Here is a 12,995-nt window from a genome sequence, read left to right as displayed (position 1 = left end):
GAGGAAGAGCAGGAAGAAAAGATTAACATTAAACAGAGACATGAGATGGGAGGGAAAGGGAGAGAAAAGGGAAATTGCATGGAAATGAAGGGAGACCCTCATTGCTATACAATATTACATATAAGAGGTTGTGAGGGGAATGGGAAAATTAACAAGGAGAGAAATGAATTACAATAGATGGGGTAGAGAGAGAAGATGGGAGGGGAGGGGAGGGGGATAGTAGGGGATAGGAAAAGTGGCAGAATACAACAATTACTAATTGGGCATTATGTAAAATTGTGGATGTGTAACCGACGTGATTCTGCAATCTGCATTTGGGGTAAAATTGGGAGTTCATAACCCACTTCAATCTAATGTATGAAATATGATATGTCATGAGCTTTGTAATGTTGTGAACAACCAATAAAAAAAAAAGGAAGATCTTCTTGAAAAATCCCACCGGACTTAATTTTTCGTTACAGTAGATACAAATCTAAATAGAGAATAATGATTAAAGAAAAGCAACTTTAAAACAGAGACTTCTTGAGAGAATTCCAGCAACAGGTCGGCATGAGATTTTCTGTTCAGTTTTGGCTTGATATCCATATAGTTATAAAATTACAAAAAAAAAAATACTGTTGTTCTTTATTCCATTTGCCAACCAGAGTCATTTATCCCCTATTAGATAAAGTATAATAGACTCTACGGAAGGGGTCATTGGCCTTCCATTTAATGATATTGCCAGCCCCAATCTGCATTTTCCCTGCAATGTCCCTCAACACAGAATAAAAAAAAAAGAAAATATAGAACTCAATAATGCAATCAATAACTTAGACTTAACTGCCATTTATAGAATATTTCATCCTTCAATGAGCGAATATACTCTCTTTTCAGCAACATATGGATCCTTCTCTAAAATAGACCATATATTATACCGCAAAGCAACTCTTAGTAAATATAAAAAGGTACCATCCTGCATTGTATTAGATCATAATAGAATGAAATTAGAAATCATTGATAAAATTAAAAAAATAGAAGCTACTCCAACACCTGGAGACTAAATAATATGCTACTGCATGAACAATGGGTTGCAAAAGATATCAAAGAGGAGATTGAAAAATTCCTAGAAGTGAATGAGAACACTGATAGAACATAATGAAATCTCTGGGATACTATAAAGACAGTACCAAGAGGAAAATTCATTGCATGGAGTTTATTCCTTAAAAGAAGAAAAAAGTCAACAAATAACCTACATTACATCTCAAAGCCCTAGAAAAAGAACAAATCAGTACCCAAAACAGTAGAAAACAGGAACTAATTAAAATCAGAGCTGAAATCAATGAAATTGACACAAAAGAAACAATGGAAAAAATTGACAAAACAAAAAGTTGGTTCTTTGGAAAAATAAATAAAATTGATAAACTCTTAGCCAGGCTAATGAAGAGAAGGAGAGAAAAAACTAAAATTACTAACATCCATGATGAAAAAGGAAATATCACAGTGGACATCAGAAATACAGAAGATAGAAGTTATTTTGAAAATTTGTACTGCCATAAAAATAGAAAATATTGAAGGCATTGACAAATTTCTTGAGTTGTATGATTTGCCCAAACTGAATCAGGATGATACACACAAGTTAAACAAATCAATTTCAAGCAATGAAATAGAAGATGCCATCAGAAGCCTGACAACCAAGAAAAGCCTAGGAATAAGTGGATACACAGCTGAGTTCTACAAGACCTTCAAAGAAGAACTAATACCAATACTCTTCAAATTATTTCATGAAATAGAAAAAGAGGGACCACTTCCAAACTCATTTTATGAGGCCAATATTACCCTGATTCCAAAACCAAAGACACATCAAAGAAAACTTTAGGCCAATATCTCTAATAAACATAGATGCAAAAATTATCAATAAAATTCTGACAAATCAAATACAAAAACATATCAAAAAGATAGTGCACCATAATCAAGTGGAGTTCATCCCAGGGATGCAAGTTTGGTTCAACATATGGAAATCAATAAATGTAATTCATCACATAAATAAAATTGAAGATAAAAATCATATGATCACCTCAATAGATTCAGTAAAAGCATTCAACAAAATACAACACCCCTTCATATTCAAAACACTAGAAAAACTAGGGATATCAGGAACATATCTCAACATTGTAAGAGTTATCTATACTAAGCCCCAGGCCAACATCATTCTAAATGGAGAAAAATTGAAAGCATTCCCTCTAAAAACTGGAACAAGACAGGGATGCCCTCTTTCACCACTTCTATTTAACAGTTATTGAAACACTGCCTAGAGCAATTAGATGAAAGAAATTAAAGGGAAGGGGATAGGAAAAGAAGAACTCAAATTAGCACTATTTGCCAACAATAGGATTCTATATCTAGAAGACCCAAAAAATTCCACCAGAAAACTTCTAGAATTAATAAATGAATTCAGCAAAGTAGCAGGATATAAAATCAACACCCATAAATCAAAGGCATTTCTGTATATTAGTGACAAACCCTCTGAAAGAGAAACAAGGAAAAACAAGGAAAATTACCCCATTTACAATAGCCTCAAAAAAATTACTTGGGAATCAACAAAATAGTTGAAAGACCTCTACAATGAAAACTACAAAACACTAAAGAAAGAAATTAAAGAAGACCTTAGAAGATGGAAAGATCTAACTTGCTCTTGGATAGGCAGAATTAATATTGTCAAAATGACCATACTACCAAAAGCACTATACATATTTAATGCAATTTCAATCAAAATCCCAATGACATTCCTCATAGAAATAGAAAAAGCAGTCATAGAATTTTTCTGGAAAAATAAGAGACCCAGAATAGCTAAAGCAATCCTTAGCAAGAAGAGTGAGGCAGGTGGCATCACAAAACTATACTTAAACTACACTACAGAGCAATAGTAACAAAAATAGCATGGTATTGGCACCAAAATAGACTCATAGACCAGTGGTTCAGAATAGAGGACACAGAGACAAACCAACATAATTACATTTATTTTATATTAGACCAAGGCACCAAAAACATATTGGAGAAAAGATAGTTTTTTCAACAAATAATGCTGGGAAAACTGGAAATCCATATGCAACAAAATTAAATTAAGACCCTATCTCTTACCATGCACAAAACTCAACTCAAAGTAGATCAAGGACCTATGAATTAAACCAGAGACCTTGCACCTAATACAAGCAAAAATAGGCCCAAATCTCCATCATATTGGATTAGGCCCCAACTTCCTTAATAAGACTCCTATAGCACAAGAAATTAAATCAAAATTCAATACATGGGATGGATTCAAACTAAAAAGCTTCTTCTCAGCAAAAGAAACAATCAGTGAGGTGAATAGAGAGCCTACAGAATGGGAGAAAATTTTTACCACACACTAATTTCTAGGATACATAAAAAAATTCAAAAATCTTAACACCAATAAACCCCAAACAACCTCATCACAAATGGGCCAAGGAACTGAATAGACACTTCTCAGAAGATGATATACAATTAATCAACAAACATATGAAAAAATGTTCAACATCTCTAGCAATTAGAGAAATGCAAATAAAAAAAACTACTCTAAGATTTCATCTCACTCCAGTAAGAATGTGAGCTATTAAGAATACAAACAACAATAAGTGTTGGCAAGGATGTGGGTCCCACATTGCTGGTGGGACTGCAAATTGGTGCAGCCAATATAGAAAGTAGTATGAAGATTCCTTGGAAAACATGGAATGGAACCACCATTTGACCCAGCTATCCCACTCCTCATTTTATACTCAAAGGACTTTTTTTTTAAAAAAGCATACTATATGAATGCAGCCACATCAATGTCTACAGCAGAACAATTCACAATAGCTAAATTGTGGACCCAACCTGATGACCTTCAGTAGATGAATGGATAAAGAAAATGTGGTGTGTGTGTGTGTGTGTGTGTGTGTGTGTGTGTGTATACACACACACACAATGGAATATTACTCAGCATTAAAAGAGAATAAAATCATGGCATTTGCAGGTAAATGGATTGAACTGGAGAATATAATGCTAAGTGAAGTGAGCCAATCCCAAAAAACCAAATGCCAAATGTTTCCTCTGATATAAGGATGCTGATTCATAATGGGGATGCAGAGGAACATGAGAGGAATAGACAAACTTTAGATAGGGCAAAAGAGAGGGAGAGGAAGGGAGGTGTCATGGGGTAAGAAAGATAGTGGAATGAGATGGACATCATTACTCCAAGTAGATGTATGAAGACACAAATTGTGTGATTCTACTCTGAGTACAACCAGTGACATGAAAAATGTGCTCTATATGTATAATATGAATTGAATTGCATTCTTCTGTCATATTTAACAAATTGGAATAAATAAAATTTTTAAACTTTACTCAATACCTACTTATGTGGCATCACATATGTTATCTAGATGGGGAAAAAAAGAATAATAGCTTCCAAATTGGGAAATAAAGTTTCCATGTATTTAGTAAAGAATTAGAGTCAGTCTTGAGTGAAGACCTTTGCCATCTTGCAGGTATTGACACTGAGCAATCATTTCATTCTATTCTGTTGATACAGCTATAAACATGAATAGTAAATATCATGCTTTCCTCTTCCAGGAGGATTGTGAGGACTATGTTATAAACTCAATGGAAAGCTAATTTTATTCCATACTTTAGGGCCTTTCCACAGGCTGATCTCTTCCCAGAACACCCTTCAGAGAGAACCAAGCTGGCTCCTTCATCTCCTCCAAATTATAATTCATATGTCTCCTTTTCAATTATACCTCCCCTGACCACCAGATAAATGAAAACTCATTCCTATTTTATGCTGCTCCTCTCTGTTCTGGTTTCTTTTTGTTTTGTTTCATTTCAGTACTAGGAATTGAAGCCAGGAGAGCTTTACTACTGAATTACATCCCAGTCCTTTTTATTTATTTATTTATTTTAAAGAGAGAGAGAGAGAGAGAATGAGAATTTTAATATTTATTTTTTAGTTATCAGCGGACACAACATCTTTGTTTGTATGTGGTGCTGAACCTGGGCCGCACGCATGCCAGGAGAGTGTGCTACTGCTTGAGCCACATCCTCAGCCCCTCCCAGTCCTTTTTATATTTTTATTTTTGTCACAATATGTGATGGAATCAGTGTCGCTCCGTGTGGATTGGGCTGGCAACAACAACAAAAAAAAAACACACAAACACAGAAAATACCTTTTTGGGGGTTCAGGATAGCTCTGCAGCCTCAAGAATCAAGTTCCCATGCTGGAAGGCAAGGAGGCAAGAGGCAAGAGGAAGAGGCAGGCAAGGGAACAAGCACGCTCTGAACCCTGGTGAGGAAAATTTATTAGGAAAAATTTTTTAGGAAAAATTTCCACCCAAATAAGTCAGGGATTGGGTTTCAGAGGGTGGAGTCTTACTTGGTGATGTCTTACGGTCAGCAGTTTTAATGACATCTTGGAAAGTCACGCCTATCTCAGGTGTTGTGTGGGATCATAGGCAGAGTGAGAGGAAAGGCATACATACATGGCACAGCCCAATCAGGCAGCATCAGTCCAGTTCCCTCATACACTCAAATGTGCATAGCTCACACACACACAGCCCATATTTTATTGATTGATTGATTGATTGAGACAGGGTCTCACTAAATTGCTGAGGCTGATCTCAAACTTGTGATCCTCCTCCTGCTTCAGCCTCTCAGTCACTGGGATTACAGGCATGGGTTGCCACACCCAACTCTACTTTCTTCTATTTCTAAAGCACTGTATCACTTCTAATATTCTATATAATTTAGTGATTATGGGTTTTGTATATTTCCTCTTCTAGAATAGAAATTCTGTGAAGAAGGGGTTTAGTACTTTGCTCACTGATGTGTCAAGGCCTTACCACAGCATCTGATGGCCTTGAGCACAGAAGTAGGTATTCAGTGGGTGCTTGCTGATTAAGTGCCCCTACCTATGGTTTGATCCTCACTTCTTTTCTAGGTCTTTAGTGTTCCACTGATCCTTCTGTCACCATCATTGAGGTTGAGTGTGGGGAAGTGATGTCATACACTACTTTGGACCAGATCAATGAAAAAGAATTTGGACGTAAACAAACCACAAAACCAAACAAGTAAACCATTTCCAACAATTCCCATTTCCAACATCTCCTATAATTTTCTCTTTACTCTAGTCTTGCCCCATCAGGCTCTTTTCTCTTCCCTGACCCCCTTCTCCATTTCTTTCTCATCTATTTGGGAAGTCCTTCCTTCTCTTAAAATTTCACCTTTGCCCCTTTAGTCTCTATTTTGTGACCACTTTCTCTTCTGTGAGCTTTGCTTTTCTTTTTCCTAAGTATGTGAGAGAAGAAGGGGCTATCTGAGCTCTGGGGTTGGAGTCACAGAGGGACCAATCCAGGCTTAAGTGCTGAAAGTACTTGTGGCATATAGTAGTACCACAGGTAAAGACATTTTAGCTGGGATCTTGTCCCTGGGGCCTAAGCAGCTCAGAAAGTTCAAGAAAGGACTAGGGATAAGGATTGGCAGGGTTGTAGTATGCTCATAAACATGCAACAGCTTCTTCTTCACCTGGGAATTCATGTGAGGAGGAAGAAAGAGGTGCTGAAGTGCTGCAGCAGCATGAGTAGTATTTTCCTAAAGCAAACATTTATAGGTACCATTTAGATTTCCAGAGTAAAGATTTGGCTGAATTTGTGTGGAAGAAGCTGCAGGTCAGTGTAAATGGTACAGGTGTGCAGAGTTTGCTCATGGAAGGATAGGGAAGGAAGCTATCATTTACTTGGCACCTCTAGTATATCACAAAAGACCAAACCTGAGTATTGGTTAATACTCAGGGCTCTCTGGGACCTTGATATTCAAAATATACCTCATGAAGCAGCAGCATCACCTGAGAGCTCATTTAAAATGCAGATTCCTGGGATCCCTTCTAGACTTTCTAATTAGAATCTGCATTTTAATGAAATCCCAGGTGATTCTCAGGCACTCTAAAATGTGATAAGCACTATTATAATTTGGATTTAACTGCCTGGTAATTATTCTAATCATGAATGAAACAGTAAAGGAATTTTAAAGAGGTTTTTGGTATGGTTCCAAAGTTACAAGGAAAAGTATATACATATACATATAATTTGGGTGGATACCAGAGATTGAACCCAGGGGCACTTTACCACTGAACCACATTCCTAGCCTTTTTTATTTTTTGAAACAGGTATTGCTATGATGCCCAGGCTGACCTCAAACTTATAATCCTCCTACCTCAGCCACCCAAGTCACTAGGATTACAGGTGTGTGCCACCATACCCAGCAGAGCATTATACTTCTAAACTGAATTTTTATTTACTCTTTATATTCTGATTCAGATTCTAATTGTAAGGAAAAATATAACAAGAATATCAGCAGAAGCATTTAATATCCTATTTAGTTTTAACTTGATTACAGTTTCACCTACCAATACCTAATACCTATTAGATGGTATTATTTCTTATGTAACTCATAGTTCTTCTTTATTTAAAGCTATGGTTCAAGAGCTTTACAAGTTTGTATTCACTTAGTCTTATATATTTTATGAGAATGGTAGTGATATCTGTTTTCCAAATGGAGAGACTATAGCATAGGGGCATTCCTCAATAAATGATTAAGGGCTTTAGGTCCCATAATTCACAAATAGAGAAGAAGGATTTGAATCTGTATCTGAATAGTCTAGTGTCAAGAGTCTGTGTTTAAAGTAAAAGGCCTAACATGCCAGTCTCTCCAGTTAAATACCAGCTGCCTGAGATCAGAGACCCCTTTTCTTTATAAAGCTACTTCAATGATGCTGCTTGCAATGGCACTTAAAATGGCTAACTAACACTCAAAAGGCAATGGCAAGGAAATAATAATGCTGCAAGAAAAGGTAAGTAAAGAGGTACTTTGTGGAGAACAGAGGTTTTAAAGTATCACATCACTCATTATATATATATAAAGGAAATCTTAAATATGCTAATGACCTTCCCTGAGGACTTGGAGTCAGGTGTGAAATGGGACTTAGATTTCCACACCACCAACGCTGCTGGTTTTACACACAGATTTTTAAGATTTTTAAACTGTCAAGACCACAGGGATACTACTTCTTAGTTAATGAGTATACCACCCCACCTCTTCTAATGAAAGTGCTATGGAAGTCTCCCATCATGCTGTCTTTTTTTTGTGTGTGGGGCGGGGTATGTGTGTGTGTGTGAGAGAGAGACATAGTCTCACTATGTTGAGACTTTGAATATTTGAACTTCCACCCCTGACCAGCATGGGCAGCTGAACTAAGATCACTTGTGTGAATTTGCAGGGTCACAAAATAAAACACAGACACAATTTACCTTACAGAAGCTTCAGGATGGCTTCCCTGGCTCTCGGCCTCAAGCTCCCCAAAAGGGAGAGTAAGAGAAAGAGAGTAAGAGAAAGAGGCTGACGAGAGAGAGAGAGAGAGAGAGAGAGAGAGGGGGGGGTGGGGAGCATGCTCAGAAGTGAGCTTTTATTAGGGGGACTCTGTTCTTAGAAAGTTCTATCTATAACAGTGCAGAAGGGGTAGGGCTACAAGGGAATAGGTGAGTGTAACTCAACCCTAGGGTTACGCCCACAAAGAAGACCTCCTCACTATTCAAGCATTCTCTGCCAAAGCCACAACAAATGCAGTGGTTGGTCAGAGCCTGAGATATCAGGACTGGAAGGTGTGGTCATTCAGTGTGGCTCCCCACACTGGACTCAAGTGATTCTTCTATCTCAGCCTCTCAGGTAGCTGGGACTACAGGCCTGTCTTCCTGTCACATTGTTAGAGAAAACCACAACAATGATTTCCTGATAGAATGACTCCTATTCCCAGAAGCTTTAAGTGTGTTTAAAAAATAACTCCTACAGAAAAAAATACTCACTTCTGTATATCCTTTCAACTTACCATGTCTTTAAAAAGTATGCATTCATACTATCCTTTTAGAATTGGTCATTGGCCAATATTCAGCATTACTCAAAAACAACCTCTCAATGCCAATTTATTTCCAGATAAGATTTGGTCCATTTAAGGGAAATCATTAAGAATGAACCAAGGGACAGGGAATAAGGAGGCTGCCCATATCCACAGACATCCACCCAGGAGACACCAGCCTTTGATTTATAGATAAGGTATTCATTCCTAAGCAAAACAAATTTGATAAAAATAGAATAAGTCACTTAAAAATCTTTCCAAGAAAGTCCCATTTAGGGGCCTGAAAGTACATGAAATTAGACCAGTTCAGCAACAGTATGGATTCTAAAATGGCTAATAAGGTGGCAGTGATGACCGAAGGTTTCCCACACTCATCACACTTATAAGGTCTCTCTCCAGTGTGGCTTCTTTGATGTTTCATAAGGAGTGTCCACCTACTAAAGCTTTTACACCACTGACTGCATTGATAAGGTTTCTCATCAGTGTGGATTTAGAGATGCTGGAAAAGTCCTGCATTCTGACTAAAGGCTTTGCCATACTGATTACACTGATAGCATTTCTCTTCAGTGTGTAATCTAAAGAGCTGAGGCAGAAAGCCTTTCCACATGCTTCACATTGATAGGGTTTTTCTCCTGTGTGGATTCTTCTGTGTCTGATGAGGCTATTGCTGGCACTGAAGGATTTCCCACACTCCCTTACATTGATAGGGTTTCTCTCCAGTGTGGTTCCACTGATGTTCAATCAGGCTGAAAGCCTTCCTACATCCTTCACATTCATGTGGCTTCTCCCCAGTGTGGATTCTCTGGTGCTGAATGAGGACTGAGCTCTGAGTGAAGCTTTTTCCACATTCATTCCACTGGTGACATCTTTCTCCAACAGAATGGCAACTCTGCTTTTCTACCTTGTTCTCATGTTTACAAGTTTCTCTGTACTTAGAATCCAGAGAAACATTTTTTTGGAATCTGCTCTCCCCCAAAATGTTCCATTTCTTTTAAGACTTTCTGTTTTGATACCAACTTCTGGTTTTCAGGTATAGTCTTAGCCCCTGGAATAATAAATGGACCAAACAATGTCATCCTTCTCCATTATGAAAAAGCACTATCATAGGATGGAAATCAGATATATATATTCTAAGAATGCAAACCTGAAAGTTTAATGTCAGGAGTTTTAAATAGGGATATTAAGGTCAAGAGCATTGCTGAAATTGCTGGAAGGGATTACCCAGAAAAAGCAAGATTCCCAGAGAGGATGCACATGACCAGTTACTACAAACTATTCACTAAAAGACTAGCACTGTTCTAAGTGTTTCATACATATTAACTTGTTGAATTCTAAACTATTTGACTGAGGTATGATGATTAGCCCCATTTCATAGATGCATCAACTGAAGGAACAGAGAGCTTCCTTGAACCGCTTGTTGTCAAGAGCTATGGAGTAGCAATGCTTAAATTCTAACTCAGGCAATTTGGCTCCAAAGTCCTCAGTCTTAAACAATTTCCTACACAGAGCCAATGGAGATCTCCTGAATGGACCTGTCAAAGTCCTTACCTTGTTCTTGAAATTGGTGGAGGCCAAAAGCTTCATATTTGAACTGTGTGTCACCATAGACTGGAGCTGGGTGACTGTTGATTCCTGCTTGCCCTTGGGATGTACCATGTCCTCTGTAAGCACGTTAACATGTCTGTATTCCTGGTATGGGGCCTGAAGGCAGGTATATTTGGGTTCATAAGAGAAAGACTATGAGAGTACAAGCTAATACTTAATTAAAGAGATCATATGGAATCATTTGAAACATTTTCTAAAGCAGTGGCTCAATGTAAGGAGCAGAGTTTAGTTTCTTACTCAAAAAGAGAACAGGGGGATGGTTTAAAATAGGTAGTTTTTGATAGTCCTCCCTTTAAAAGACAGAGTCTAACTCCCCTTCCCTTGAGTGTGTACTGTACTTAATGACTCACTTCTACTGAACAAAAGTGTGACAGAAATGATGGTATATAACTTCTATGTCATGAAAAGCATTGTGGCTCTTTCCTTTCTTTTTCCTCCTGAGAAAACCAGCTGATATGTCATAAAGATATTGAAGCAGGTCTAAGAGGAGACTGATGGAGCAAAGAACTAAAACCTCCTGTCAATAGCCAGAGAGAAAATTAAGCTGCCAACAACCATAAAAGTGAGCCATCTTGGAATTGGATCCACCAGCCTCATTCAAGTTATCAGATGACTATAGTCTTGGCTGACATCATCACTGCTACCTAACAGGAGATTCTTCTAAGTAGCTCCCAAATTCCTGACTCATAAAAACTGATGTTGTTGCTATTGTTAAGCTAGTAAAGTTCAGGGGCAACTGTTTATACAGTAACAGAGAACTAAGACATGTAGTTAAAGCCAACTAACCTGTGTCACCAAACTTCACTCTTCATTTAGTATTCAATGTCTAGAAGCCCATCTTCCTCCTCTTACCTGGTTCCCAGGCTCACCAAGCTCTTGCTCCAGATCTTCCACCACAGCTACTCTCTAGATGGTGCACCCAGGCCTGTAGCTCCTCAGGTAGAATGATCAGGAGCTGCTCTAGCACCAGCAGCTCTAGAATATGCTCCTTGGTGTGAATCTCTAGTCTCCGCCACTGATGACAGAGTTCTTGGAGCCTGCTTAGAGCTTCTCAAGGACCAGGAATCTCTTGGAAACAAAATTGTCTTTAAAAGTCCGTGTGAGGCCTCCTGGCCAGAAAAGCTGTTCACTGGAAGGTAGGTTTCTTGATCCCAGAGAGGATCTTCTTCCACCTTCACAATCTTAAGTTCATCCTGTTCCTCTGTTGAAGCCATTCTGGAACTAATTTAGAAGACTCACACCAACTTGGGGTAAAAAAGAAAAATCTGTGATTTAAGATTTAATCTTCTTTTTAAATTTTTTTTGGTAGTTGTAAACAATAACTTTATTTTATTTATTTATTTATTTTTATGTGGTGCTGAGGATCCAACCCAGAGCCTTGCACATGTGAGGTGAGCGCTCTACCGCTGAGCCATAACCCCAGCACTTTGATTTAATCTTCTTAAGGAGGATATACCTAATGATAGAACATTATGTATTAACAGAAAATAAAACAATAAGAAATGCAAAGTATTAAAATAAATGAATAGAATACTATCATTTATGTTAATAAACAGTATATTAGGTATTTAGTTTGTTTAGAAACCGGAAAAAGAGTATGGCAGAATACATCAATGGCCTCAAGTCTTCACCCTTCTCTGTAGTCTATACTTAGTAGTGCCCTCCCATTGTGACTCTGGGCTCAACTATATGACTTTGACCAATGTGCTATTAGCAAATGTGACACAAACAGAAGCTCTAAAAGCTTAAAAAGGTTTTCTTACTCTTACCCTCTGAAATCTCCATGCCCAGGCTAGCCTTCAGATAATAAGAGGCATATAAGGCAAGTCATTCCACTGGAGCAGCTAACAAACAGGTGACATGTGAGTGTGCCTAGTCCGAGATCTGTAGGGCTGTTTATATTGTTTGATTGTTCTACCATACTTAATGAAAGATATCACATAGAACCATACAACCAAGCAAACAATGTAAGTAAAAGTAACAAAGAGTCTAAGGACAGGGTGGGAATTCAGGTGGTTAAAGCACAAAATGTTCAGTGTGAGAAAAAAATGTGTGACAAGAGAAAAAGATGCATTATATTAGAATTTAAAAACACTTTCAATTCTAGAATAAAATGTTTATATTTTATTATATGAAAACTGAGGGAAAGTTAAGATAACATTTAAGCTGAGCTTTTAAGTGTAAATGGAATGGGCAACATGGAGTAGGATTGAGGAATGGGAAGAACTATTCAAAAGGCCTTGACACAGGGCATACTGTGGTCAAAGAAACTAAAGGAGACCAAGAGTTTGGATTTTATAAATATAACAAGAAACCACCAAAGGCTTTAAAGAAGGAAAGTGACAGGACTGGCCTTATGTAATGAGAAGTTCTGTTACTGGACAAAGAATAGCTGAGGGAATGAGGGTGAAGCCATTAGTGGAAGCAGAAAAGTCAAGAGTTGAAAGCAGGTGGG

General features: G+C 37.8%; 1 protein-coding gene across 1 annotated transcript; it reads right to left on the bottom strand.

Moving 5' to 3' along the window:
- Positions 1-9,176: 9,176 nt before the first annotated feature.
- Zscan31 (zinc finger and SCAN domain containing 31) lies at positions 9,177-11,754 on the bottom strand. Its single transcript, XM_077801540.1, is given in 9 exon segments — positions 9,177-9,514; positions 9,517-9,628; positions 9,630-9,911; positions 9,913-9,980; positions 10,484-10,532; positions 10,535-10,636; positions 11,393-11,444; positions 11,446-11,627; positions 11,629-11,754. Coding segments are annotated over 9 exon segments (1,311 nt in total).
- Between the last annotated feature and the right edge of the window lie 1,241 nt (positions 11,755-12,995).

This window comes from Urocitellus parryii, chromosome 8, assembly GCF_045843805.1.
Source record: "Urocitellus parryii isolate mUroPar1 chromosome 8, mUroPar1.hap1, whole genome shotgun sequence".
In the NCBI taxonomy this organism is placed as follows: domain Eukaryota; kingdom Metazoa; phylum Chordata; class Mammalia; order Rodentia; family Sciuridae; genus Urocitellus; species Urocitellus parryii.
Note: the sequence above shows the minus strand (reverse complement) of the source record. Positions and strands in the feature narration are given on the sequence as shown.